The following is a 23,981-nucleotide window of genomic DNA, read 5'->3' as shown; positions in this document are numbered from 1 at the left end:
AGCGCTGAAGACTTATGTGCTGCAGAATTTGACACTCCACTAGCCAAGCTCTTCCAGAACAGTTACAACACTGGCATTTACTCACAATGAGGAAATTACCTAGGTATGTCCTGTACATAAAAAGCAGGACAAATCCAATCCAGCCAACCTCCCTCCTCAGTCTAGTCTCGATTATCAGTGGAGTTTTGGAAGGTGTCATTAATAATGCTATCAAGCAGTACCTGTTCAGCAATAACCTGCTCAGTGATGCTCAGTTTGGGGTCCACCAGGACCACTCAGTTCTTGACCTCATTACAGCCTTGGTTCAAACATGCACAAAAGAGCTGAATTCCAGAGGTGAGGTGAGAGTGACAACACTTGACATCAAGCCATCATTTGACCGAGTGTGGCATCAAGGAGCCCTGGCAAAACTGGAATCAATGAATATCATGGGCAAACTCTCTCCTGGTTGGAGACATACCTGATAGGTAAGGAAGATGGTTGTGATTGTTGGAGGTCAGTCATCTCAACTTTTGGACATCACTGCAAGACTTCCTCAGGGTAGTGTCCCAGGCCCAACCATCTTCAGGCTGCTTCATCAGTGACCTTCCCTCTGTCATAAGGTTAGAAGTGGGATGTTCGCCAATGATTGCACAATGTTCAGCACCATTCACTACTCCTCAGATACTGAAGCAGTCCATGTACAAATGGAACAATATCTGGACAATATCCAGGCTTGGGCTGAAAAGTGGCAAGCAACATTCATATCACATAAATGCCAGACTATAACAATCGCCAATAAGAGACAATCCAACCACCGCCCCTTGACATTCAATGTGTAACCATCACTGAGTCCTCCACTATCACCATCTTGGGAGTTACCATTGACAGAAACTCATCTGGACTTGCCACATAAAGACAGTGGCCATAAGAGCAGGTCAGAGGCTAGGAATACTGCAGCAATGAACTCATCCCCAAAGCCTGTCCACCATCGACAAGGCACAAGTCAGGAGTCTGATGAAATGCTCCCCATTTACCTGGATGGGGTGCAGCTCCAACAACACTCAAGAAGCTTGACACCATCCAGGAAAAAGCAGCCCACTTGATTGGTACTACATCCACAAGCATCCACTCCTTCTACCACCAATGCTCAGTAGCAGCAGTGTGTACTATCTACAAGATCCACTGCAGAAATTCACCAAAGATCCTCAGGTAGCTCCTTCCAAACCCATGACCACTTCCATCTGGAAAACAAAGGCAGCAGATACATGGGAAGACCATCACCTGCAAGTTCCCCTCCAACCCACTCTCCATCTTGATTTGGAATCATAACACTGTTCCTTTATTATTGCCCATGTCCCTCAAGTGAATTTTTAAAAATTGGGTTTTGCTTTATTTATACAGGAAACTAGTGAGACCACAACTGGAATACTGTATACAGTATTAATTTCACCTTATTTAAGGAAAGATATAATTGCAAACAGTTCAGAGAAGATTTACTAGACCAGTGGGCTGTTTTATGAGGGAGGGTATGACAAGTTGGGCTTGTATATACTGGAGCTTAGAAGAGTCAGGGGCAATTTGATTGAAACAATATACTGTAAGCTCCTAAAAGGTCTTAAGTAGGTTGATGTGAGGAGAATGTTTATGGGAGAGTCTATAACTGGGGGACACTTATGAAAACTCAGGAGGTCACCCATTTCAGATAGAAATGAGGTGAATCATATTCTCACTGGAAATTGTGAATCTTTGAATAGCGATTTTTGAGAAGATTTGTAGCTTGGGTTGATAAGTATGTAAGTTAGCTCACTGAGCAGGAAGGTTTGTTTTCACACATTTTGTCACCATGCTAGGAACATCATCAGTGAGCCTCCGGTGAAACACTGATGGTATATTTCCCCTCTCTATTTATAGGTCTTGGTTTCTGAAGGTTGGTGATGTCATTTTTTTTTCTCTCTATTTCAAGAGAAGGTAAAGAGGATCTAAATCAATATGTTTATTGATGGAATTCTGGTTAGAATGCCATGCCTCTGACGAGAATTTTCATGCATGGCTTTGTTTTGCCTGTCCTAGGATGTGTGTGTTGTCCCAGTTTTTGTCTGTAGGTACAGAAACTAGTGACAGTGGGTCATGTGGGCGGCACGGTGGCACAATGGTTAGCACTGCTGCCTCACAGGGACTGAGACCCGGGTTCAATTCCCGACTCAGGTGACTGACTGTGTGGAGTTTGCACGTTCTCCCCGTGTCTGCATGGGTTTCCTCCGGGTGCTCTGGTTTCCTCCCACAGTCCAAAGATGTGCGGGTCAGGTGAATTGGCCATGTTAAATTACCCGTAGTGTTAGGTAAGGGGTAAATGTAGGGGTATGGGTGGGTTGCGCTTCGGCGGGTCGGTGTGGACATGTTGGGCCACACTGTAAATAATCTAATCTAATGTCTTCTGGTGTTCATGTATCCTGGTGGCGAGTTTCCTGCTAGTTTGTCCAATGTAGTGTCTTTTTTACAGTTCTTGCAAGACGAAGGCCTGACAGTGAATGTGCGATCAAAGTAGTCTTGCCAGCATCACCCAAACCCTAAGAACAAATTAGAAAATGTGTTTGATTTGCTGCTGAGTTTTAAACGTGGCAGTGTTCACTTGGTTAAGGATCTGGGCAGCTAGCAAACTGGCCGGATATTAATAATGGCAAAGGAATGAAAGTATAGAAAAGTAAACCAGAACAGTTTTGCTAGAGGTTTCGTATTCCAGAATATACAGGAAAATTATAGTCTACAGCATATATAACAAAAATCTAAAGGACTTACATACGTTCAGCATTATGTGTAATGTTTTCTCAATAAACTGCCAATATGTTAAATCCCATTTTATAACTTAGATGATTCAGAAACGTTACCATCAGCCTGAATAACTATTGTTCTTTGTTTTTATGCCAAAAAAGAGGATTCTGCTCCACTTTAATTTAAATAACACAGCAGCTGACCCTCTCCAGATGTCACATTGTATATTTACATGACTAATTTCTTCCTTGTACTGCTGTCAGTTGCTTTCTATGATCGATAAATTCTGGAATGTGTTGGCAGGCTGCGCAGGAGAAGAAGAAAGGCCTTTCTTTTGCTAATGAACTGAAGAGATTCACAAAATCGAGCAAACAGAGCCGGAGCTTTTCAATCCCACTTCAGGCAAGCCCTCCAGAAAACACCCAGAGTAAAGAAGAGAAAGCTACATGTAATGTGTCATTTGCTGAGATCACCGAATAAAGAGATCACATTGCAGAATGTGACTGCCCAGGTATGGTTCAGCATTTCATTTCTTACTGATTTTGACCGGGTCACTTCATGGAGTACAATGCTGCCAAAAAATCATGAGTAACTGGTCAGCGAATAAATCCGAAGGAGACAAGATTTATATCGGATAAATGTTTTCCCCACTCCCCCAGTGTGTGGTATTGGCAGAGGTTAACATATGCTTTTAAAATTGAGTGCGACAGACACTTGCTGTGCAAGAGCTCTTAATTACCTCTACTGCTGCTCGTTGGCGCAAACAGAAAACTGCAGAACTTTAAAAACGAGTCTTCAATGTGGCACCAGACAGGACCTGATGTGAACAACTTTGGGCCAAAGCTGTGTTTCTGTGCAGTGAGGCTATGTTCTGAGATGAACTTTTGCAATGTTCTATATTACATTCCCAACACTGGCAATGTAAAGTGGTGTTAAACTATTGTGAACAACAACACGAAATATAAGAATTACTGAGTTTAATAATTTCTGAGAAAAGAAAGGCTTAATGGAACATAGATGAATCAGAGAGCTTTTGCCTCCCATGACCCTGCCCCTGGAATGTATTCTCTGCTTGTTGGAATGTGACTGCTGAGTTAATCCACCAATGTTGCTGACAGCCATCCAGACATCAGTAACCATCCCCAACCTTCCAAAATAAATGGTTCCTGGGGAGACAGTGGGAGAGAGGGTTAGCTGTCCATGTACAGCCCTGCCTCTGATAGCTCAACAGTCTGCCATTGGCAGCAGCTTAGTTTTGGCTCCTCACCATTGAGAAACTAGAGGCTCTAGGGAAATAATCAAAAATATTGGCATAAGTTGTCCACATGTGAAATGACAGCGGAGGAGATGGTTGTCTGTTTTAATCAAAGCTGCTCTCCAACAACAGTAGCTACAGCTGTACCACAAAACCACCTCAGGTATTGGATTTATAATGTAAATTCATGAATCACAGTATAAGTTACGTTCATTGCTTAAACTTAGTGCTGATCTAGAGCCAGCGTCAGAAATTGTTGTGGCCCAGCTAAATACACCCTATGTAAGTCATAATCTTTTGATGTCTTGGTTCCAGTGGTGGATAGAAAATTCATTTTATCCAATGGATTAACAAAGAAAGGCTTGCCTGTTTTTTTTTTGATTGGAGAGACAGAAACAGAGTTAACATTTCCAGTCCAAGATGATAGTTCTTTCGAACTCTGTAATCCAGCCTTTTTTAAATTTCCTTTTGGACAGCAACTATTCATAAGTCTGCCATTCACACCTCCTCTGTAAATGTCCTTCATTTCCTGTTCCATTCTAACTCCATTTAGCTCAGCACATCAGCTCTTACCTCAATTCAGATTTCCCATCTTTCACCCCACTAATATTCCCCCTTTTATTACTTATCAACATTTGCTCATTTCATCTGGTTAAGAAGCTTGTGTAGAGGTGGGAATGTCATTTCCTATCTTTATTTTAGTGTATCTGAAGAGTCAGATTGACATCTGGCTGTTGGGCTCATTTCAGGACAGGTGAAATTTTGTTTGTTTAAAACAGAAGTTTGATGGGATAATTGTTGCTGGGTCCAGCATTATATCTTGAACTTGTTTGACTCTATCCTGTATTTTGCAGCTCATCACCTCCTAAGAATCAACCTGCTTTTATCAAGAAGGAACTGCTTCTAAGTGGTTGTCAACCCTCCCTCTTGGCCAATTTGATAATTTACATTTAAAGTGCTACACAGCTCAGGGTGAGGACCCTGACTCCTGCTGGCCAGCAGGTTATTAGTATCACTCTGAATATTCGATGGTTCCTCACCAGTGCTGCTCCGTGACTTGCTGAGTTCCTCCAGAGTTTTCTATTCCAATTTCCAGCATCTGCAATATTTTGCTTTTGTTATGAGGTTTTGATTTGTTCAATCATTAGAACTTCCTTTGGTTACTCATGGCCTTAGGACAGATTTTTTCATTACCAAATAACAATTTTGAAAGTTTACAACATGTTTTAATATTTGTCCTACACTAGGTTATAGATATCATTTAAGTGGCTGAAATAGAATAGAGAAAAGTTACAATTTTGTAGAATTTCTTAGCCATTGCCTTATTTGAAGGTTTATTTCTTTCAAATGATTTAGCCACTTTAGACCTCGTAATCCAGGTTAGGATGGTGTCTTTGACGTGAGTTCATTAACCAACTTTAGGAACAAAATGAATAGGAGTGGGAGTAGGCCATCTGGCCCATTGAGTCCCATCTGCTATTTAACTAGATCATGGCTGTTCACCAACTCATCTCCATTTTCCCATGTTATCCCATACCTTATATGCCTTTAATACATCAAAATCTATTGATCTCTATCATTCATATACTCAATGATGGAGCACTCCAATGTATAGAATTCCAAGGATTCACCACTTTCTGAACAAAGAAATTCCTCTTCATCTCAGTTTTAAGTGGCCTGCCCCTTATTCTGAGACTATTCCCTGGTTCTAGACTCCCTCAGCCATACTCCCTGCACCTACCTTGTTGAACTGTGTAAGAATGTTGTCTGCTTGAATGATATGAGGTCTCATTCTTCTGAACTCCAGCATTGCTGAAGACCCATTTGTCAAAGCTGTTCATCCTGCACTCATCAAGGTAATTTAATGATTCTGGTGAATGTGCAATGAAAAGTTTAGAAAAATGTGTCTTTTTTCAGCAGTACTCAAGATCTGTATGATTGAATGACTGCTTCCAAACTCCAGACAATAGAGACCTAGTCTCTTCAATCTTTCCTCATTTGACAATTCTGCCATGCAAGAAATTAGACTGGTGAACCAACATTGACTTCCTTCTATGGCATATGTATCCTTGCTTAGCAAAACTGCGCAGAATACATCAGGTGTGGTCTCACCAAGACTCTATACAAATTGCAGCAAGATGCCCCAGCAATATAGGCCAATGTACCATTTGCCTTCCTCATCGCTTGTTGCCGTTGCAAGTTAGTTTTTAGTGACTTACAGCCTGAAAAATATCCACTGATCTTTACTCTCAGTTTACTATTACTCAAGTATCTAAGTTTCTACTCATCCTTTTCTTCAATGACCTACAACTTCATCTCAAGTTTGTCATGTGTAGCTGTTTGCCATTTATAGGAATACAGACTGTATTTGTCGTTAAAGTTATATTTACATAACAGCGCAGTTACCATTGAATATTTTGCAGAGCATTTGGATACAACACAATTTTCTCTGTGCCTTTGAGCACATGGTTCATGTGTACAATACAGGCAAAGTGCATCAGGATGGCAGAACAGAGTGCAGGATCCAGTGTTACAGCCCAGAGAAGATGCAGAGAGATCAGAATTAACTTTGAAGAGGTCCAGTTAAAAGTCTGATAAGTGGGGAAGAAGCTGTTCTTGAATCTGTTCATACATGTATTCAAACCTTTATATCTTCTGCGCGATGGAAGAGTGTGGAAGAGAGTATAACTGGAGTGGGAGGGGTCTTTGATTATGTTAGTTGCTTTCCTGAGGCAACGGTAGGTATAGATGAGGTCAGTGGATGGAAGGCTGATTTGTGTGACGGAATAGACTGTGTTTATGACTCTATAGTTTCTTGTGGTCTTGAGAAAAGCAGTTGGCGTACCAATCTATAATGCATCCAAGTAGGAAGCATTCTATGTGGCATCTATAAAGATTGCTAAAACTCTTTGTGGACATGCCAAATTTCCTTAGCCTCCTGAGGAAGCAGAGGTGTAGTTCTGTTTTCTTGACCATCGCGTCGACATGGATGTACCAGGACAGATTGTTGGTGATCATCACTCCCAGGAACCTGACTCTCTCGACCATCTCCACCTTAGCACCATTGATGCAGACAAGGGTGTGCCCTCCACTCCACTTCTTGAAGTCAATGACCACTCCTTTGTTTTGTTGACATTGATGAAGAAATTGAGTACTTAGCAGCATTGCATAAAGACAACAATCTGTTTCCTGTACTCTGTCTCATCGTTGTTTGTGATTCGACCTACAACAGTCATGTCAGCAGCAAACTTGTAAATGGAGTTGGTGTGGAATTTGGCCACACATCCATGAGTTTATAAGGAGTATAGTAAGGGACTGAGTACACAGCCGTGTGGGGCACTAGTGTTGAGGATTATCATGGAGGAGGTGTTGTTGCCTATTCTTACTGATTGTGGACTATAGGTCAGGAAATTGAGGGTACAGTTAGAGAGCGGGGAGCCGAGACTTCGGTCTCAGAGTTTCAAGATGAACTTGTTTGGAATTAGGGTCTTGAAGACGGAGCTGTAGTCAATAAGTAGTAGCCTGATGTAGGTATCTATGTTATTGAGATGTTCCTGAAATGAGTGCAGGGCCAGGGAGACGGCATCTGCCTTGGACCTGTTGTGCCAGTGGGCAAATTGCAAAGAACTGAGGCAAGTGGGGAGGCTATTATGCTGCAGCTATCACATGGTTTAGGCTGACCAGTAAACTCTCCTACCCTTACTGCCTGCCAGAGACATTTTGGAAGGATTTTCAATTTGGTAATCAAGCTGCTTGATCATGTTATGACGGATACTTTCCATGGTCATCAAGGTATTGAGGTGGGATTTGAACCTGACATTTCTAGCTCAGAGGGTGGGAAGTTGCCATTTCGTCACAGGGCTAAGGAAGAATAATTGCTCAAAATGCTAGGTGCACTAAATGTCAATATTATGTGATCCATTTGCTGTCTTGATAAACTTGATACCTCTATCCATTGCATTAAAAAGTCTCTAACCATTAAGGCCACAGATGCAGGGTGATTAAAAGCAAAGACAGGGTAACAAATAATCCATGAAATGCACTTTTTAAAATGGAAAATATCATAGGAAACTTTGGCCAAGTGTAGAAAAATAGAATGTAGGTGGATAGTTATGAATCATTTTAATTAAGATGTCAACTCATACAGGGAAAATATGGTGTGTTTGCTTTGTTTTCCAGTTCAAAGAGAACTTGTACCAACTGAACCAAATGAATCTAATTATCACTTCTCAGTACATTGAAGTACTGAAAATAAAGTAGATTTGTAAAATGGGTTCGGTCTCACTTCACCAAGTGATCCACTTTTGAAAAGTGTGAACTATGCACTTGTATCTTCAAACTATAAAGAGGTATTATTGCCATATCCCTGGCTGTGTTATTCTTTTATCAGATATTGGGTAACATACCCAAAACATAAATTACTCACAGCGTGTATAAAACCTGATGAAAAATTTAAAATTTTCAAACATGGAACACACATTTAAATTAACAACATGGATTTTATGCAATTGCATTTGACAATAAACCAAAAATAGCTGAGGAAATATTAACCCATGAATGAAAATGCTCACCACAACATGTCTGCATGCTCCATGGCCGCCATTCTGCTTTGTCCACATAAGTCAGCATCAGCAAACTGCTAGCCTCACCACATCATCATGTTTGCTCTCGGACCAACTCAGGCACTACGTCAGTCCTTCACCTTCAGCTCAGGATCACATATGACTTGCATGCCTCTGTCAGATCATTTTGCATAAAGGGACAGAAACACATCTATGCAGGATGCATCTTCTGGTTCTTAGTCTGGTTTTAAACATGGTTCCAGTGATATGGAAGGAACAGATTAGCTTTCATCAGTACAGCCATGTGAGGAAGAGCTGAACATGGGCTATCGGGTTGTGTGAAAATGGGAGCCAGGGGAACCTTTCCTTTCACTAACTCACTGACTTACTTGATTCCTATTTGCTCTGTTATTAACTCATAACATATTAACCCTCCAAATGTCAAATGCAGTTTTTTTCATTAAATTGGTTGTGTTGGCCATTAATTCATTATCCTTTAGTTTTACGATACTATTCTTGATCTAATTAAAATCTCAGCTGTTACTCAGTATTGTCAGTTTAAGAGTGAAATATAAAATGAAAAATTATTTCTTCCCTGATTGAAGTCCTTCTTTGGATGACAATTGTTATTGGTTTCTTTAAGAAACTATACTCTTAGGGCTCAACAGATCGAGTCAAGATAATTCAAAGAAGATTTATTGTCTACCGGTAATAGAAAATGTGTAAAAGTGACAGAATCTTTATGAAAATATATTTTGACAATCTATTTTGCTCAGATAAATCTCAAATATGGAAATAATGCCAAGGTTTATCAAACAATTTTTTTGATAAAATTTTTACAGTGCACTTTGCTTATTTGACATATTACTAATGCATTTTTGAAGACAATGCTGCCTGGAATGGGTTCGTTACGCGTATTTGTAGCCCAATACAGCAAGATATTTCCAGGATAGATATTGCTGGATTTGCTTTGTTTGGACAATATGTTTGAGGTTGAATCATTTATAAAAAATATGTCAGATCCCAGTGCAGAAACTCAAAAGTGTATTTAATTAATTAAACTTTCTTCACTTGGGACTATAACGGAATAAAAACAGACTTGTAGCTCAGCTTTGTTCTAGACATTGGGTCAGTACTCCATTTCATTCTAACACAGTATATTCTGTGAACCCTCAATAAGACATTCTGCAGAGAGAAAAGGGAATATTGAAGTCTTTGATGAATACCCATCTCTCCCCTATCTTGCTTTTCTATCACATCCATTAGGTTTTGCACTCCTCTAGTAGTTCAGGAACAGTTTTAGCTATCCCAAATGACTTGTGGCTAGAATACATCATCCCACACTGGGAGTTCTATTAGAATGCATCCAGGTCCTCCTCCTCCTTCCTTAACTACCCAATGCCCCTCTCTGATGCCACCTCAAATGTTGTGCAGTTGACATTGATAATACCCATCTCTAACCTCTCTACCATCTCTTTTAACACCTTAACTGGCTCTGTGTTGGCGGACTCTTAAAAATGACGTTCAATTTTGAATGAGCTGCAGTTAAACATTCTTAATCCACATCAAATACTTCAGATCCTGCTCGGCCAACATCATCTCAGATTGAACACGACATCTTGTAACGTTGACATCACTGAGCTTTTGATGCGGTATTTCTATCCCCTATGTTTTCAGTAGACCTGGATCCCATTATCTGCACCCACCTCTCTCTACAACTCCAGTTCCTTCATCAAGAAACTTCCAAAACTCACCACTTTGATCTCACTTTATCTTGTATCTTTTTTCCTGTGGCCTACTGTTTCTCATGCTGATGAAGGTAACTGATGTGAAGTTTAACTCACTAGATAAATGTTTTGTCATAATGCAGATGCAGACTCTGCTGGTTTAATCTACAATGGTGCATGCAGAAAATACACTTCCTACTCAACCCAGACATGAATGTAATTTGCACTTTAGTGAATCCGTTATTACTTTGTGTCAGATGAAATGCCTTGCAGTGCTGGGGACCCGGATTCAATTCCACCGTCGGGCGACTGTGTGGAGTTTGCACATCTCCTCATGTCTGTGTAGGTTTCCTCTGGGAGCACTGGTTTCCTCCCACAGTCCAGGTTAGGTGGATTTGCCATGCTAAACTGCCCACAGTGTCCTGGGAAGTGCAAGCTCGGTGTGTTTAGCCATGGGAAATGCAGGGCTATAGGAATAGGATGGGTTGGATTTGGGTGAGATATTCTCTGGAGGGTTGGTGCAGACTTGATGGACTGAATGGCCTCTTTCTGCACTGTAGGACCTCTATGATTGTATGATCCTATGATTATAATCTTTATTTTACAAATGGTCTTCTAGCTATGAACAAAAGTGCAGTGACTTGGCACTGAAATGCCACTTTATATACTATTAGCATAGTTATTTTTCTAAAAGATATGCACAGGCAATTATTTAATTGTTGTAAACATACCCAAGATGACATTTTATAAACAATATTAATATGTATTTCTTAAAACATGGTGAGTGGGATAACTAATAAACCAAACACACATTGAGCAGAATTTATCCTGAGACAAACTTGGAGATAGGGTGTATTTAATCAGGTTACAGAGTGTGGTTTGAGGATGCTGAAAATGTCCCATCCAAATCATGGATGGCCTTCCTGCCTGGATGCCAATTGAGCCCCTGAAGTAGGCAATACCCACATCAGGGCCTCATGCTGCTGTCTTGTTGGGTAGTTAGTATGCTCCGCGCTAGAAAAGCAAACAAAATGCAAACCCTCGTTGAGTTTGTTTGTGTGCCCTCAGCGAAGGGGAATTGGGGAAATTCCGTCTTTCAAAGCCACCTCACTGTGTGATTGAGGCACCTGGCAATAGATAGCGGTGGGAGGTGGTGGTAGGGTGGTGGCTGTGGCATTGGACGGTTCTTGAGTGGGGGAACAGTAATTAGCATTTAATATGGTAGTGTCCCTCCTCATCATACAACTCGATGCTTCCTCAGGCTGTGTAGCCAGCTGGTACTTGGTTTCAATTGTGCAAGGTGTGCCAGGCTAATATACTTGAATTTGGCATGGAAGCAGAGAGGAGGCATTTTTTTGATTTCATGCTCTTGCCAAACAACTTTTCGTGCTGACAGCACAGATTGGAACTTCTGCTGAATATCCAAAATGCTGCTGTTCACAGTCAGGTAACATTCTCCACTGGCATAGCAAGTTCACAGTGAAATCACTGGTAAGTTTATACTGACACAGACTGCAGCTTAGGCTGTTTCTATGCTATCCCTGTGTGATCCTTTCAATACTTAACCCCCACGTTGAGTTTCCAGCAGCAGGTTTGTGGCCAGGTTGTGAACAGACTGGTTTATCCTCAGCTTGTTGCTGAGAGAGATGTGTTCGGTAGTGAAGGGAGATGGGTTTTTGTGGTAGTGATGTAGGGCTGGGAATGCATCAACATTTATCTAAACTATACTATGTGTTTAGATTATATCATTGCAGGGCAGCATATGGATGAGAAATAGGGAAGGGGCCAATGACTGTGGGACATCAGACATCATAATGTGCAAGCAGAAAAGGTGATTCCAATTGACCTTTCTACTACGATTAGATAAAGAAGAACAGTACCAGGTGGGAGTAGTCTCGAGCAGTTTAGAGATAGCAGGAGAGAGATGCTGGAGAAGAATGATGTATTCTACTTATTTAAAAATAACATTCACAGGATATGGGCATCACTTGGCTGGGCCAGCATTTACTGCCTAACCCTCGTTGACCCTGACAGGGTGGTAGTGAGCTGCTTTCTTGGACATCACTTGGTGTAGGTAAGGCCTGTTGGGGAGGAAGTTTCAGGATTTTGCCTCAATGACAGTGAAGGAACGGCGATATATTTCTAAGCCAAGGTGGTGTGTGGCTTGGAGAGAAACTTGTAGCTGGTGGTCCTCCTATGTATCTGCAGCCATTGTCCTTGTAGTAACTGTGGGTTTTGAAGCTGTTATCTACAGAATCTTGGTGAATTTCTACAGTGCATTTTGTAGATGGTAGAATTCAAAACAGCACCTTCTAAATCTGCAATTACTACCATTTCCTTTGTTAAGGGCATAGTTAAAATATCTGTGGCCTATTTATTTTCAATTGCAGCAATTCACTAACACTGTATTTATTGACTAGCATATTCCTGGCAAATAGAAAAGTATAAATTACAGTGGGACAGGGCACTGACTAGCATACTTTCAGTGTATTGTTCTTCCTTCCTTCTGTAGAATGCCAATGGAATTGTTTATTCCTTCTCTCATTCTGGGGCTGTTGCTTTTGAATTTCTTGAGTAGCAGCAAAAAAAAATGGCTACTATAAATTTTTTGAGAAACCTAAACAAGAAATGTCAGCTCTAGCTCTTTATACCCTAGGAAATGGGAAGCATCTACTTACCTAGCTCAGGAGTTCTGAATTAGTAACCAATCTGTCCTTCCTATCAATGATCCAGAATGTAAATTAGGACCTTTACCACAAGAGAAATCTGAAGTAAGAGACAAGTGCCCTACATAAAATCTAGGTTTCTTAAATTTAACAAATGTAACAAGAAGCACAAATCAAAGATAAAAGTTACTGATATATCATGATATTTTTACATATGACAGTTAATCCAATTAAAAAATTTCTGTTTTTTTCAATTAATTTTTACAGTCAAAACTTAAAAAAGAATCTCTTTCCTACAGGTTGTTGTAAAATTGACCTCCTTAGTTCTTCACTAGTACTGTGTCGAAATGAAGCAGAGGAACTTTTAGCTAATGCTGGAGAAAACCAGAAAGGATGTAACATCACCCCTTTCTTTGTCTCCTGATATTTTCACTCTTCTGAAAAACTGGAAATTGCACAAACCACAAAGTCTAGTCATTGGAATGAAATGCATCATTTAATACAGGTGAGAGAAGATATTGAGTCAACAACAAGTTCCAATCAAGCTTGTTTCGATATATACATAGTTTTAACAAGGAAGAAGACACATCTGCAAGCAACCACCACTGTTCAAACAGAAAAGGAATTGTCTTCAAAAGTACTGGGTATAGAGATATGCAGGTATAAACTTAAGAACTTTACAAGTTATAAATTGCAAAACATTGTGCACTTTCCCAATCACTTATTTCCTTAATTATTTGAAGGATTTGTATGTTTAAATGTACCTATTTACTTTATGATATAGAATCTTGCTAGATGCCAACTTCAGTAGTAATATTAAGCTGAATTGTCACACAAAGTTACTTCTTTTTGATGTTTACAAGATATTTAAATTTGCAAGAGAATAATTTCTGATAGAATGTGCTGACTCCATGCATTAAACCTATGAAAAAAGTGTTCTTAAGAAAATGATGTAATTTTACTATAGTAGAAAATCATGTAAATTTTGAGATATATAAAATACTGTCCTACATTTGTACTGAAATATTATAATTATTAGACAGAATTATTTATTTAAGCAGAGATTTAACACTTTGCAGTTAAAGTTACTATATTCTCATGTTTAAGTTCCAAGTGGTAAGCTTATTTTGATACTACAAAACACAACTTTTAATTTTTTTTATTTACAATTGCCCACTTTCACGAACATCTTATAACTGTGTGTATATGTGTGTATTTGAATTTCTTGTGGAAAAATAAGTCAAACAGGAAAGTAATTTCCATTAAGCATTTGAGCATTTTTCCTTAATTGCTGATGAACATTTCAATTTTTTTGATACATTGTGTTGGTAGTCAAAATTATTTTAAAAAAACACACCATTGAATTGTGCAAAATATGTAAATGTTTTTGGCAGCTTCTGAGTGCCTAAGTTACATAATATAGTGGCTAAGTAGCTGTAATGTTTAAATGCTTTACTCAATATGTTATGATTTTGAAACACTGACATTTAGCGACAGTTCAAATAGAGTTATAGCAGTGACACATCAAACCATTGACCATAGGACTCACTTTGGTATTATACAAAACATGTGGCCTACCCAAACTGCAGTAATACCAGCAACAAACACTGGTAGAAAGGCTTTAAGGCTCCTGAAACTTCCACTGCAGAGTTTATTTTCTCATGTGTCTGACTGAGCTATGACTTATCAACTCTGCAATTTGAACAACAAAAGTGAAACTTTATCATTCAAAAATATGACAGTAATGTATAACACACACTAAACGGCGCCTGTATTAAGTGAATTAAGTTTGGAGTAACTTCTAGGAACAGCCATTGGCTGTTACAAAATTGTTTTGTTAGAACTTATTTCTTTAAGGCACTTAACATTTTCCACATTTTCATCCACGTATTACAGATTATATAAAAAAAAGCTTAAGTGTATAGTTTACTCCCTGCATTTTCTTGCTTACAAAAAAAATGAAAACAAGGGAAGAGCTGATATTCCTGCTTTACTAAATGTAGAATTAATATTTCTGATTGATGTTACCTCAGGAACTCTGCTAGAAAATTCAGATAAAAATTAGGTGGGTCATTCTCATCTACAAACTAAATATTGTTCCGATTGAGTTTTAGTTGAAACTTTTAAACATACCCACATAGTTGTCAAATGATGTCATCGTCACCACATGAAAGCTATTTGCACCATTTTAGTAGCAGAGGTGATATAACTTGCCAATCTAGAACATTCTCTTAACTGCTACCAGACAGGAACATTGGTTTCCTGGAAGTTCATGTCCTTTATTATTAAATCGTTGTGCAAAGTGAGGGCACCAGGTGACATTTGACAAACAAAAGCATGGGTTGCTGTAGTTCCTTTAATTTTAATATTGCATATCCTCACAAATGTCAGTAGTTATTTATTTCCTTTTTTTGTGCTGAAATTACAGTGCGTAACAGCTATCACAATCATATAAATGTTTTATTAATAGATTAATACTTCTTGAATAATGAACAGTGTTGTTGAATGCATGTTCTGTATTGATATTGAACAGTGGAAATACACTTTGTTCATTGACCAACACATTCTCTGGCTAGAACATTTGTTTTTTATATTCCTAACTAATCTCTGCTCAGTACAAATAGAGGTTTTGTGCCTCTGTTAGTTTGCCCTGACATCAGTGTTCTTTTACACAAGTTTTGCTTTTTTTTCCTCAAGTCTATTGTTGTTTTAAACAAACCTTTTCAGAAGGTCAGTGAGGGCCAGTTGAAACAAGTTTCAATGGTTCACTCTTGCCACTTGTACTTGTGAACATACATCTAGTGGAGACTGCACAAGCAAGGTTTATGTCATAAAATGATTACAGGCTCATTCTGGGTGATGTCACAGTACACTCACTGGGCATTTACTTAAAGGCTGGTATTTATGGTCTTAAATTTTGTAAATACGACAGTTGAACTGTATAATGCATTTCCCTTGCATTTATTTATCAGATTTAACTTTTGGGTAAATACTAAAGTAAATTACTGTTGTCAGCAATTGTGCGTGTGTGAAACCCACAATTCATCTATTAATTTTACTGTATTTAGTTTTATTGACAGGTAAAGGAGATGTTGTGATTTCTGAAGGTGTTGGTACTCTGAGAATTTTAACAGTGCAATGTTATGTTTTTAAAAGGTTGCAAAATTGTGCCAAATGTCCTTTTTTATACAAATTGTTTTCAGATTGTACATGAATATGTTATGAATTAAATGTTTGGTGTATTTATATCTGTAACTGACTTGGAGAATTAGACTATTAATGTTGAGTTGATCAGAATAAATATCAAGTCTGTAAGAAAATTTGTTTTATTTGATCAATAGAAATCTGAAATGTATCAACATGATACCAAAAATGATTTTTCACAAACATTTCTAGTTTGTTTTTATCTTTTCTCATAAGATTGCCAATAATATTGCCACCAGCATTTCAACCACAAAATGTGTTACGTTTTCTGACATAAATGTGAGCTGCTACTGTGCAATGTTGGCTTCTGAATGATTGAAAATATACCAAATTACTAATTGTACTTCTTATTGTGTCCAAACCTAATAGAGGAGATATATCAGAGGCAAACCAAAAGGAAAAAGGACTCTTCCACTGCTCATAGATCAGTTAATGGTGAGCCAAAGAATGATGATGCTAGATGTGACTGGCTATTTAATAGCATTTTATGCAATCTTTAGCACTGAAGAATGGTGGAATAATGTTCTCTCACGAGAAAAAAAGTTCAAAAAATGATTTTTGTAAAACGAAATGATTCAAGACAGGATGAGTCCAATTTTCTCATTGTGAGCCATGCTGGTAAAACGGAGGCTACATTATAGACAAAACTATCATTTCAAGTGTTGGTTCATAATCACTACTTGCCATTGTTATATTGCATGGTGTATTGGTTCTACGTATATTATGTAATAGACTGAATGGGTGTGTTGGATACAGACAGGTTGGGATGTGAGGATATGATAGAACAAAGGGAAGAGTTTTCCAACTTACCCTTCAGAAGTTCCCACATCCAGACTGTGGTCAATGATTCCTAAGGCTACAAAACATGGAGAGGCTGGCTTGAAGCTCAGAAATTGCAAGGGGTGGTTGTATGAAATCTGAAGCTCTACAAAAGGTGTGGGGTGCAAGGAGTAGGCTTGCAAAACACAACCTTATCCCACATTAATGAAAATATATAGGTGCCAATAACACTTGGAAAAGCAAGGATTGAGTAGGGATAGTCAACACAGATTTTTTGGAAGAAGATCCTATCTGACTAATTTGACATTTTTTTGAAAAGGTGACTAACTGCACTACCCTCATCAATATATGTAATGTGGTAAGACCTTTGACAAGGTCCATGTGGGAGGCTGGTCTAAGAGGTAAAAGCCCATGCAATCTAAGGCAAACTGGCTGTCAAATAGGAGACAAAGAGAAATGGTGGAGAGTTGTTTTTGTGATTGGAAACCCGCGACCAGCAGTGTGTCACAGGAAGTAGTGCAGGAACCCCTGCTGTTTGTTAGTTGCATTAACAACTTGCATGCAAAAATCGAAGGTATAATTAGTAAGTCTGCAGATGCCACAAAGAATAGTGGTATTGTTCAGGATGGTCTCAGGCTACAATCTGTTATTCATCAGCGGCAGATGGAATGTAATCCTTGTGCGAGTTGATGCATTTTTGGATGTGTAATAAGGGAGGGATATACACAAATAATGGTAGATCCCTAGGGAGTATTGAGGAAAAAAGGGACCTTTGTGTAGAAATCCACAGATGCCTATAGATATAAGCGCAGGTAAACAGGGTGATGAAGGTGGCAAATGGGATGTTTGCCTTCATTAGCTAGGACGTTGAATATAGGAACTGGGAAGTCCTTTTGCAACTTTGGTTAGGCCACAGATGGAATACTGTATATAGTTCTGTTTACCACACTATCAGAAGGACATAATTAATTGCACTGGAGAGGGTGGAAAGGAGATTAGTCTTCCATCTCAGGCAACATATCAGAGGAGGCTGGAGGGGAGATTCAAAATGATGAGAGGCATACACAGGAGGAATCTGATTGATCTTATAATTTCAATGTTGGGGGGTTTAGAACCAGGGGACAGTCTCACTACATTAATAGATCACTTGAGACTGGGATGAGGCAGAAAACAGTTTCACTCAAAGGGTAGTGAACCTGTGGCAGCCAAGCCAATGACTAAATTCTAAAATTTCTCTTTTCCCTCCCCATACTGTGATCCCTTTGTATTCAAGGAAAAGGATGAACAAGGATGTCAAAGCACTTCATAAAAGGTTTTGTTAATTATTTATTATTCAAAAGTAACAAATCCACAGTTTACAGACTGCAAGGTTTCCCCCATTAAAGTGGACAACATGTCTTTTATAAAATCCGTAGTTGTTAAATTAGCCCAAGAAAAATAATACCTGATTTTTTTATACAGGATTGTGCTGTGACTGCTACAAGACAATGTTAGAACCATTATTCTTGCTCACAATTATAGGAAATAGCAAGATTATGGGTGAATCATTTATATTTACACACAATCACAGTGGATACCATGAATTAACACAGGTAATCTAATATTTGTTTAAATATTGCAACTTGTAATAACTTTTTGTTTGAGAACACCCAACACTCTTCAATCATGCTTGTGATTCTGTTTGGAAACTTTCAGCAAATTTGAGATCAGCTGTGATGAATGATTTCTCAAGGAGCTGATTAATGTGCTTTTGAAGCTCTGAATCAAGGAATGCACTCTGTGTTGTCGACTTCTGAAATTATAGCATCAATCACAAGTGTAAGTGATAACCAATTTTTATAAGAACGTACTCTCAAACTTTAATAAATACTCCATGTTAATAGTAAAATGACTTTGCTTTGGGACCCTCTTGTGGCATGGTGGTAGTGTCCCTAACGAACGTGAGACTCCCGGTCAAAGTTAAAGTCACACATGTATCAAAGGCACATTATATTAGCTCTGAGCTGGTTGATTTAAAAAAAATAGAGCAGCAATAATAGGTAGATTTGACAGAAATGGTCTCAAGGCAGAGAGCACATTTGCCAAAGCTTAATAAAGATCTGGCCACGAGGGAAGAGTTTCACAGGCAGGAGAGACAATGCAAAATGTCTCATTTTAATAGGTGTGGTTAATCTAGTTAAATACTGTTACATGAACATGTAGCTACAAAGTAGATGAAGGAAAATAAATGAGCATTTGTAGTTTGTTCTACCTTTCTTTTTGATCCAGAAGATGTGATTGGTGGATTGAAGGTCATCTCTTTCATGCTGAACTCCTCAAAAAGCTCTGTTGCATGCCTGGGTGGAGTAGAGAAGTTAATTTCGTCTCTGATCAAATTTAAGAATATAGTATTCCATAATATTAGGAGTAAAGCTCAAATAAACATGTAACTTATTTACTGCCTTTCTAATCATAAGGGTGTTTTGCAGCCAGTGGATGTGACTTTGTATCTTCAATAATTTGTGCAGCAGCAAAAAGCATTGGAGAAACTGCCTGTTCATTACAAACCACAATTTGTAGCAGTGCAACTATTTTAATACAGAACAGTAAAATTCCTTACTTTCTGCTTAGTTCCATTCTCAGCGCTCCAGAGCCCTCTGATGGAGCACCAACACTAAGATGTGCTGCAAAACTCCGTACCACAGGATGAAAATGTCTCTGCAATTTAAAAAAATAAAAAACTGGAAATTCTGTGGTCATCATGGATTCTAGTGACTTGGAACGCACTGGGACTAAGATTGTCTACAAACAATTTGCCAGCACATTTATTGAAATACTCACCCTAAATACAATAGGCATCAGCACAATTAAATCAACTATGCTATTGATGAACACCTGAGGTCTTCTCATGCAAAATAATATAAAAACTATAGTGGAATTGAACAACATGAATGGTTTAACATTTACATATGAATAACACTACTAAGAATACTGTACTAGAAATTTAGAATTAATGAATTCCAAAGGAAATAGTCTCCTTGATAAACAAAATTGAAAAGGACATTATCAATTTTGTCTATAAGACTTCTATAGATTTCTACTTGAAATAAACACAAGTTTCATTGGAAACATTTTAGTATTTATTTGTGTAGTACCAATAGGATTAAATGGGCAATGTTATACAACGAAAAACAAGTTTACCTGGAGGTAATGTAACTCCCACAATGCAGTATTCTGTGCATTACAGTATTCAGGTTCATTAAGCTCAGGTAGATAAAGTCCACTACCATGGGATTCATTGTCGAGCAAAATATCTGTCTTCGGAAATGACTGGAGGAAAAGTTTCAAAAATACACATGGTATGTGATTCAATTTAACTTTAATTTTCTTTTAAGGAAGAAGCCTTCCTGCTAGAGGTAGTTACAGTTACATAAATGTCAAATGTAAAACTGACAACAATGATAATAGAAGAAAGTGAGGAGTGCAGATGCTGGAGAGGAGAGTGGAGAGTGTGGTGCTGGAAAAGTACCACCTTCCTAACCTGCAATCTTCTTCCTGACCTCTCCGCTCCCACTCCACTCCAGCCTATCACCCTCAACTTGACCTCCTTCCACCTATCACATCTCCATTGCCCCTCCTCCCTACCTTTTATCTTAGCCTGCTGGACATACTTTCCTCATTCCTGAAGAAGGGCTTATGCCCGAAACGTCGTATTTCCTGTTCCTTGGATGCTGCCTGACCTGCTGCGCTTTTCCAGCAACCCATTTTCAGCTCTGATCTCCAGCATTTGCAGACCTCACTTTCTCCTGGAAAAGTACAGCAGGTCAGGCAGTGTCCAAGGAGCAGGAGAATCAACGTTTTGGGCAAGAGCCCTTCATCAGGAATGAGGCTTGTGAGCCAGGAGAGTGGAGATGGGGGGGTAATGGTTATAGGTCGGAGAGGAGGGTGGAGTGGATAGGTGCGAAGGAGGATGGACAGATAGGACAAGTCATGACAGCAGTGCCGAGTTGGAAGATTGGATCTGGGGGCGGCCAGGGAAAGAGAGGGGAAATGAGGAAACTAGTGAAATCCACATTGATGCAGTGTGGTTGGAGGGTCCCAAGACGGAAGATGAGGCGTTCGTCTTCCAGGTAATGAGTGATGAGGGTGGGGCGATGAAGTGTTCGGCCACAGGGCGGTGAGATTTGTTGCTGCGGGTGTCCCGGAGATGCTAGCCGAAGTGTTCTGCAAGTAGGTGTCCTGTCTCCCCAATGTAGAGGAAACCGCATCGGGAGCAATGGATACAGTAAATGAATGGGTGGAACTGCACGTAAAACTCTGATGGATGTGGAAGACTCCACTGGGGCCTTGGACCGAGGTGTGGGTGCAGGTTTTGCAGTTCTCGCAGTGGCAGGGGAAGGTGCCAGGAGGGGAGGGTGGGTTGGTGGAAGGTGTGAACCCGTGAAGAAAGTCGCGGACAGAATGGTCTTTATGGAAGCGGATAGGGGAGGGGAGGGAAATAAATCTCTGGTGGTGGGGTTCAGGAATAAGAGGGAGATGGTCCAGGTGAACTTAAGGTCGAGGTAGAACGTATTGCTGAAGTTGAACTGTTCAACCTCCTCATGGGAGCACAAGGTGGCACCGATATTGTCATCAATGTAGCGGAGAAAAAGGTGAGGAATGGTACTCATGTAACTGCGGAAGAGAGATTGTTCCACATAACCAACAAAGATATAGGCATAGCTGGGGCCCATGCAGGTGCTCATGGCTATCCCTTTCGTCTGGAGGAAGTGGGAGGATTCAAAGGAGAAATTATTGAGGGCGAGGACCACTTCAGCCAAATGAATGAGAATGTCAGTGGAGGGGTAATAGTGGGGATGCTTGTAGAGGAGGAAAAGGAGGGCTTGGAGGCCTTAGTCATGGTGGACAGAGGTGTTTCGGGACCGGATTTCCATAGTGAAGATAAGCCATTGGGGGCTGAAGAAATTAAAGTCTTGGAGGAGGTGGAGGGCGTTGATGGTCTCCTGAACATATGTGGGAGGTCCCTGGACCAGGTGGATAGGACAGTATCAAGGTATGTGGAGATGAGTTTGGTGGGACAGGAGCAAGCTGAGACAATGGGTCGGCTGGGGCAGTCAGGTTTGTGAATCTTCGATAGGAAGTAGAACTGAGTGGTGCGGGGATCCCGGGGACTATGAGGTTGGAAGCTGTGGGTGGGAAGTCCCCTGAAGTGATGAGGTTGTGTATGGTCTGGAAGATGATGGGGAGATGAGGTCATGATCAAGGGGGCAGTAGGAGGAGGTAGTGTCAAGTTGGCGCCTGGCTTCAGTGGTATAGAGGTCAGTGCGTCAAACTATCACTGCACACACCTTGTTCACTAGTGATGGTGAGGTTGGGGCTGGAGCAGAGGGATGTGCGCTGTGACAGTGAGGGGTTGGAGTGGGTAAGGATGGTGGTGGTGGACAGGTTGAGATGGTCAGTGTCATGGCAGAAGTTGGAAATGAAGAGATCGAGGGCAGGTAACAGACCAACATGGCATGTCCAGGTGGATGGGGTGTGTTGGAGGCGGGAGAAGGGGTTCTTGGAAGATGAGTGGGAGTCCTGGTGGAAAAAATAAGGCCGGAGGCAGAGGAAGAAGAGTTTGATGTCACAATGCGTGTTCAATTACTTGATCTGGGAGCGTAGGGGGATGAAGGTGAGGCCTTTGCTGGAGACTGATCGTCATCCACGCTCCCCTCCCGACACCTTCCCCTACCACCATAGGAATTGCAAACACTGCACCGACACCTCCGTCCAAGCCCAAGGGAGGCTTCCATATCCATCAGTTTTATCTGCAGTTCCACCCATGTCATTTACTGTATCTGTTTGCTCCCGATTCAGTCTCCTCTACATTGGGGAGACGGGATGCCTACTTTCAGAGTGCTTCAGAGAACATCTCTAGGACTCTTGCAACCCCACTACCCCATGGTCAAATACTTCATCTCCCCCTCCCACTCCGCCAAGGACATGCAGGTCCCGGACCTCCTCCATTGCCACACCCTAACCACCGACGCCTGAAGGAAGAATGACTCATCTTCCGCCTTGGGACCTTCCAACTCCATGTCACCAGTTTCCTCATTTCTCCTCCCCTTACCTTATCCGAGTTTCAGCCTTCCAACTCAGCACCATCCCCATGACCTGTCCCACTTGTCCATCTTCATTTCTACCTATCTGCTCCACCCTCCTCTGCCCTATCACCATTACCCCCACCTTCATCTACCTATTGCGCTCTGAGCTACCTTCCCACCACCATCTCCCCCCCGCCCCCCCCCCACAAGCCTCATCCCTCGCATTTATTTCTCCACCCCCTCGGATCACAAGCCTCATTCCTGACGAAGGGCTATTGCCCGAAACATTGATTCTCCTGCTCGGATGCTGCCTGACCTGCTGTGCTTTTCCAGCACTACATTCTCTACAATGATTATATGTAATCCGACTCCTCAACAGCAATCACGATTTTCACTGTGACACAATTTAATTCTTTTAACTACTACTACTTTGAATAATTGGATATTTACTTTGAGAGGACCTTAATAATAGCAAAGTGCAGGTTTTAAAGATAAACCATGGCATTTCATTAATCCATTACAGACAATGGTTGCATGTAACTCATCAAGGACACATCATAACCTTATGGTAACGCTACCTTTATAAAAAGAATAACAACAAAATCTTTTACTTAATAATGCAAGACAGAAAAACAAAATTAAATTCATGTAATTGTTAATGGTGCTAAATTAATGAGTCAAGGAATGCATACTGCTGTGTTCAAGAATTGATATCCTAATACTGTACCAATTATATTTATTTATACATTGCTTTCAACTTTTACAAAAAAAACCCAAGGCACTTCATTGACACAAAAAGAGTAAATGAGTAAATCAAATGCTGAGATGAAGAGGGAAATATGAGTGATGACAAAAAGCATCATTGACAAAGTAGGTGTTAGGGAGAGGGCATACGAAGAGCGGAAGGTATTAAGTAAAGATTTCTAAAAAGTGGAGACAAGCCGTTGAATACTAGGTTGCTGTAGTGGATG

At 40.2% G+C, this 23,981-nt stretch overlaps 2 protein-coding genes across 4 annotated transcripts in view; one reads left to right on the top strand and one right to left on the bottom strand.

The window, feature by feature from the left end:
* plce1 (phospholipase C, epsilon 1) overlaps positions 1-13,763 on the top strand; it is a 324,372-nt gene extending 310,609 nt beyond the window's left edge. For all 3 annotated transcript variants that reach the window (XM_060841909.1, XM_060841907.1, XM_060841910.1), the window contains 2 exons: positions 3,055-3,262; positions 13,261-13,763. In XM_060841909.1, coding sequence (XP_060697892.1) covers positions 3,055-3,231 — 177 coding nt within the window. In that variant the 3' untranslated portion in view covers positions 3,232-3,262; positions 13,261-13,763. The remainder of the gene's footprint in view (positions 1-3,054; positions 3,263-13,260) is intronic.
* A 4,535-nt stretch (positions 13,764-18,298) lies between these two features.
* noc3l (NOC3-like DNA replication regulator) overlaps positions 18,299-23,981 on the bottom strand; it is a 61,521-nt gene continuing 55,838 nt past the window's right edge. Inside the window, exons 18-21 of the mRNA XM_060842375.1 lie at positions 20,126-20,254; positions 19,545-19,642; positions 19,197-19,281; positions 18,299-18,737 (exon numbers count right to left, since the gene is read on the bottom strand). Of these exons, the coding sequence (XP_060698358.1) occupies positions 18,609-18,737; positions 19,197-19,281; positions 19,545-19,642; positions 20,126-20,254 (441 nt within the window). The 3' untranslated portion in view covers positions 18,299-18,608. The remainder of the gene's footprint in view (positions 18,738-19,196; positions 19,282-19,544; positions 19,643-20,125; positions 20,255-23,981) is intronic.

The sequence above is a fragment of the Hemiscyllium ocellatum genome, chromosome 22 (assembly GCF_020745735.1).
Source record: "Hemiscyllium ocellatum isolate sHemOce1 chromosome 22, sHemOce1.pat.X.cur, whole genome shotgun sequence".
Classification (NCBI taxonomy): domain Eukaryota; kingdom Metazoa; phylum Chordata; class Chondrichthyes; order Orectolobiformes; family Hemiscylliidae; genus Hemiscyllium; species Hemiscyllium ocellatum.
Note: the sequence above shows the minus strand (reverse complement) of the source record. Positions and strands in the feature narration are given on the sequence as shown.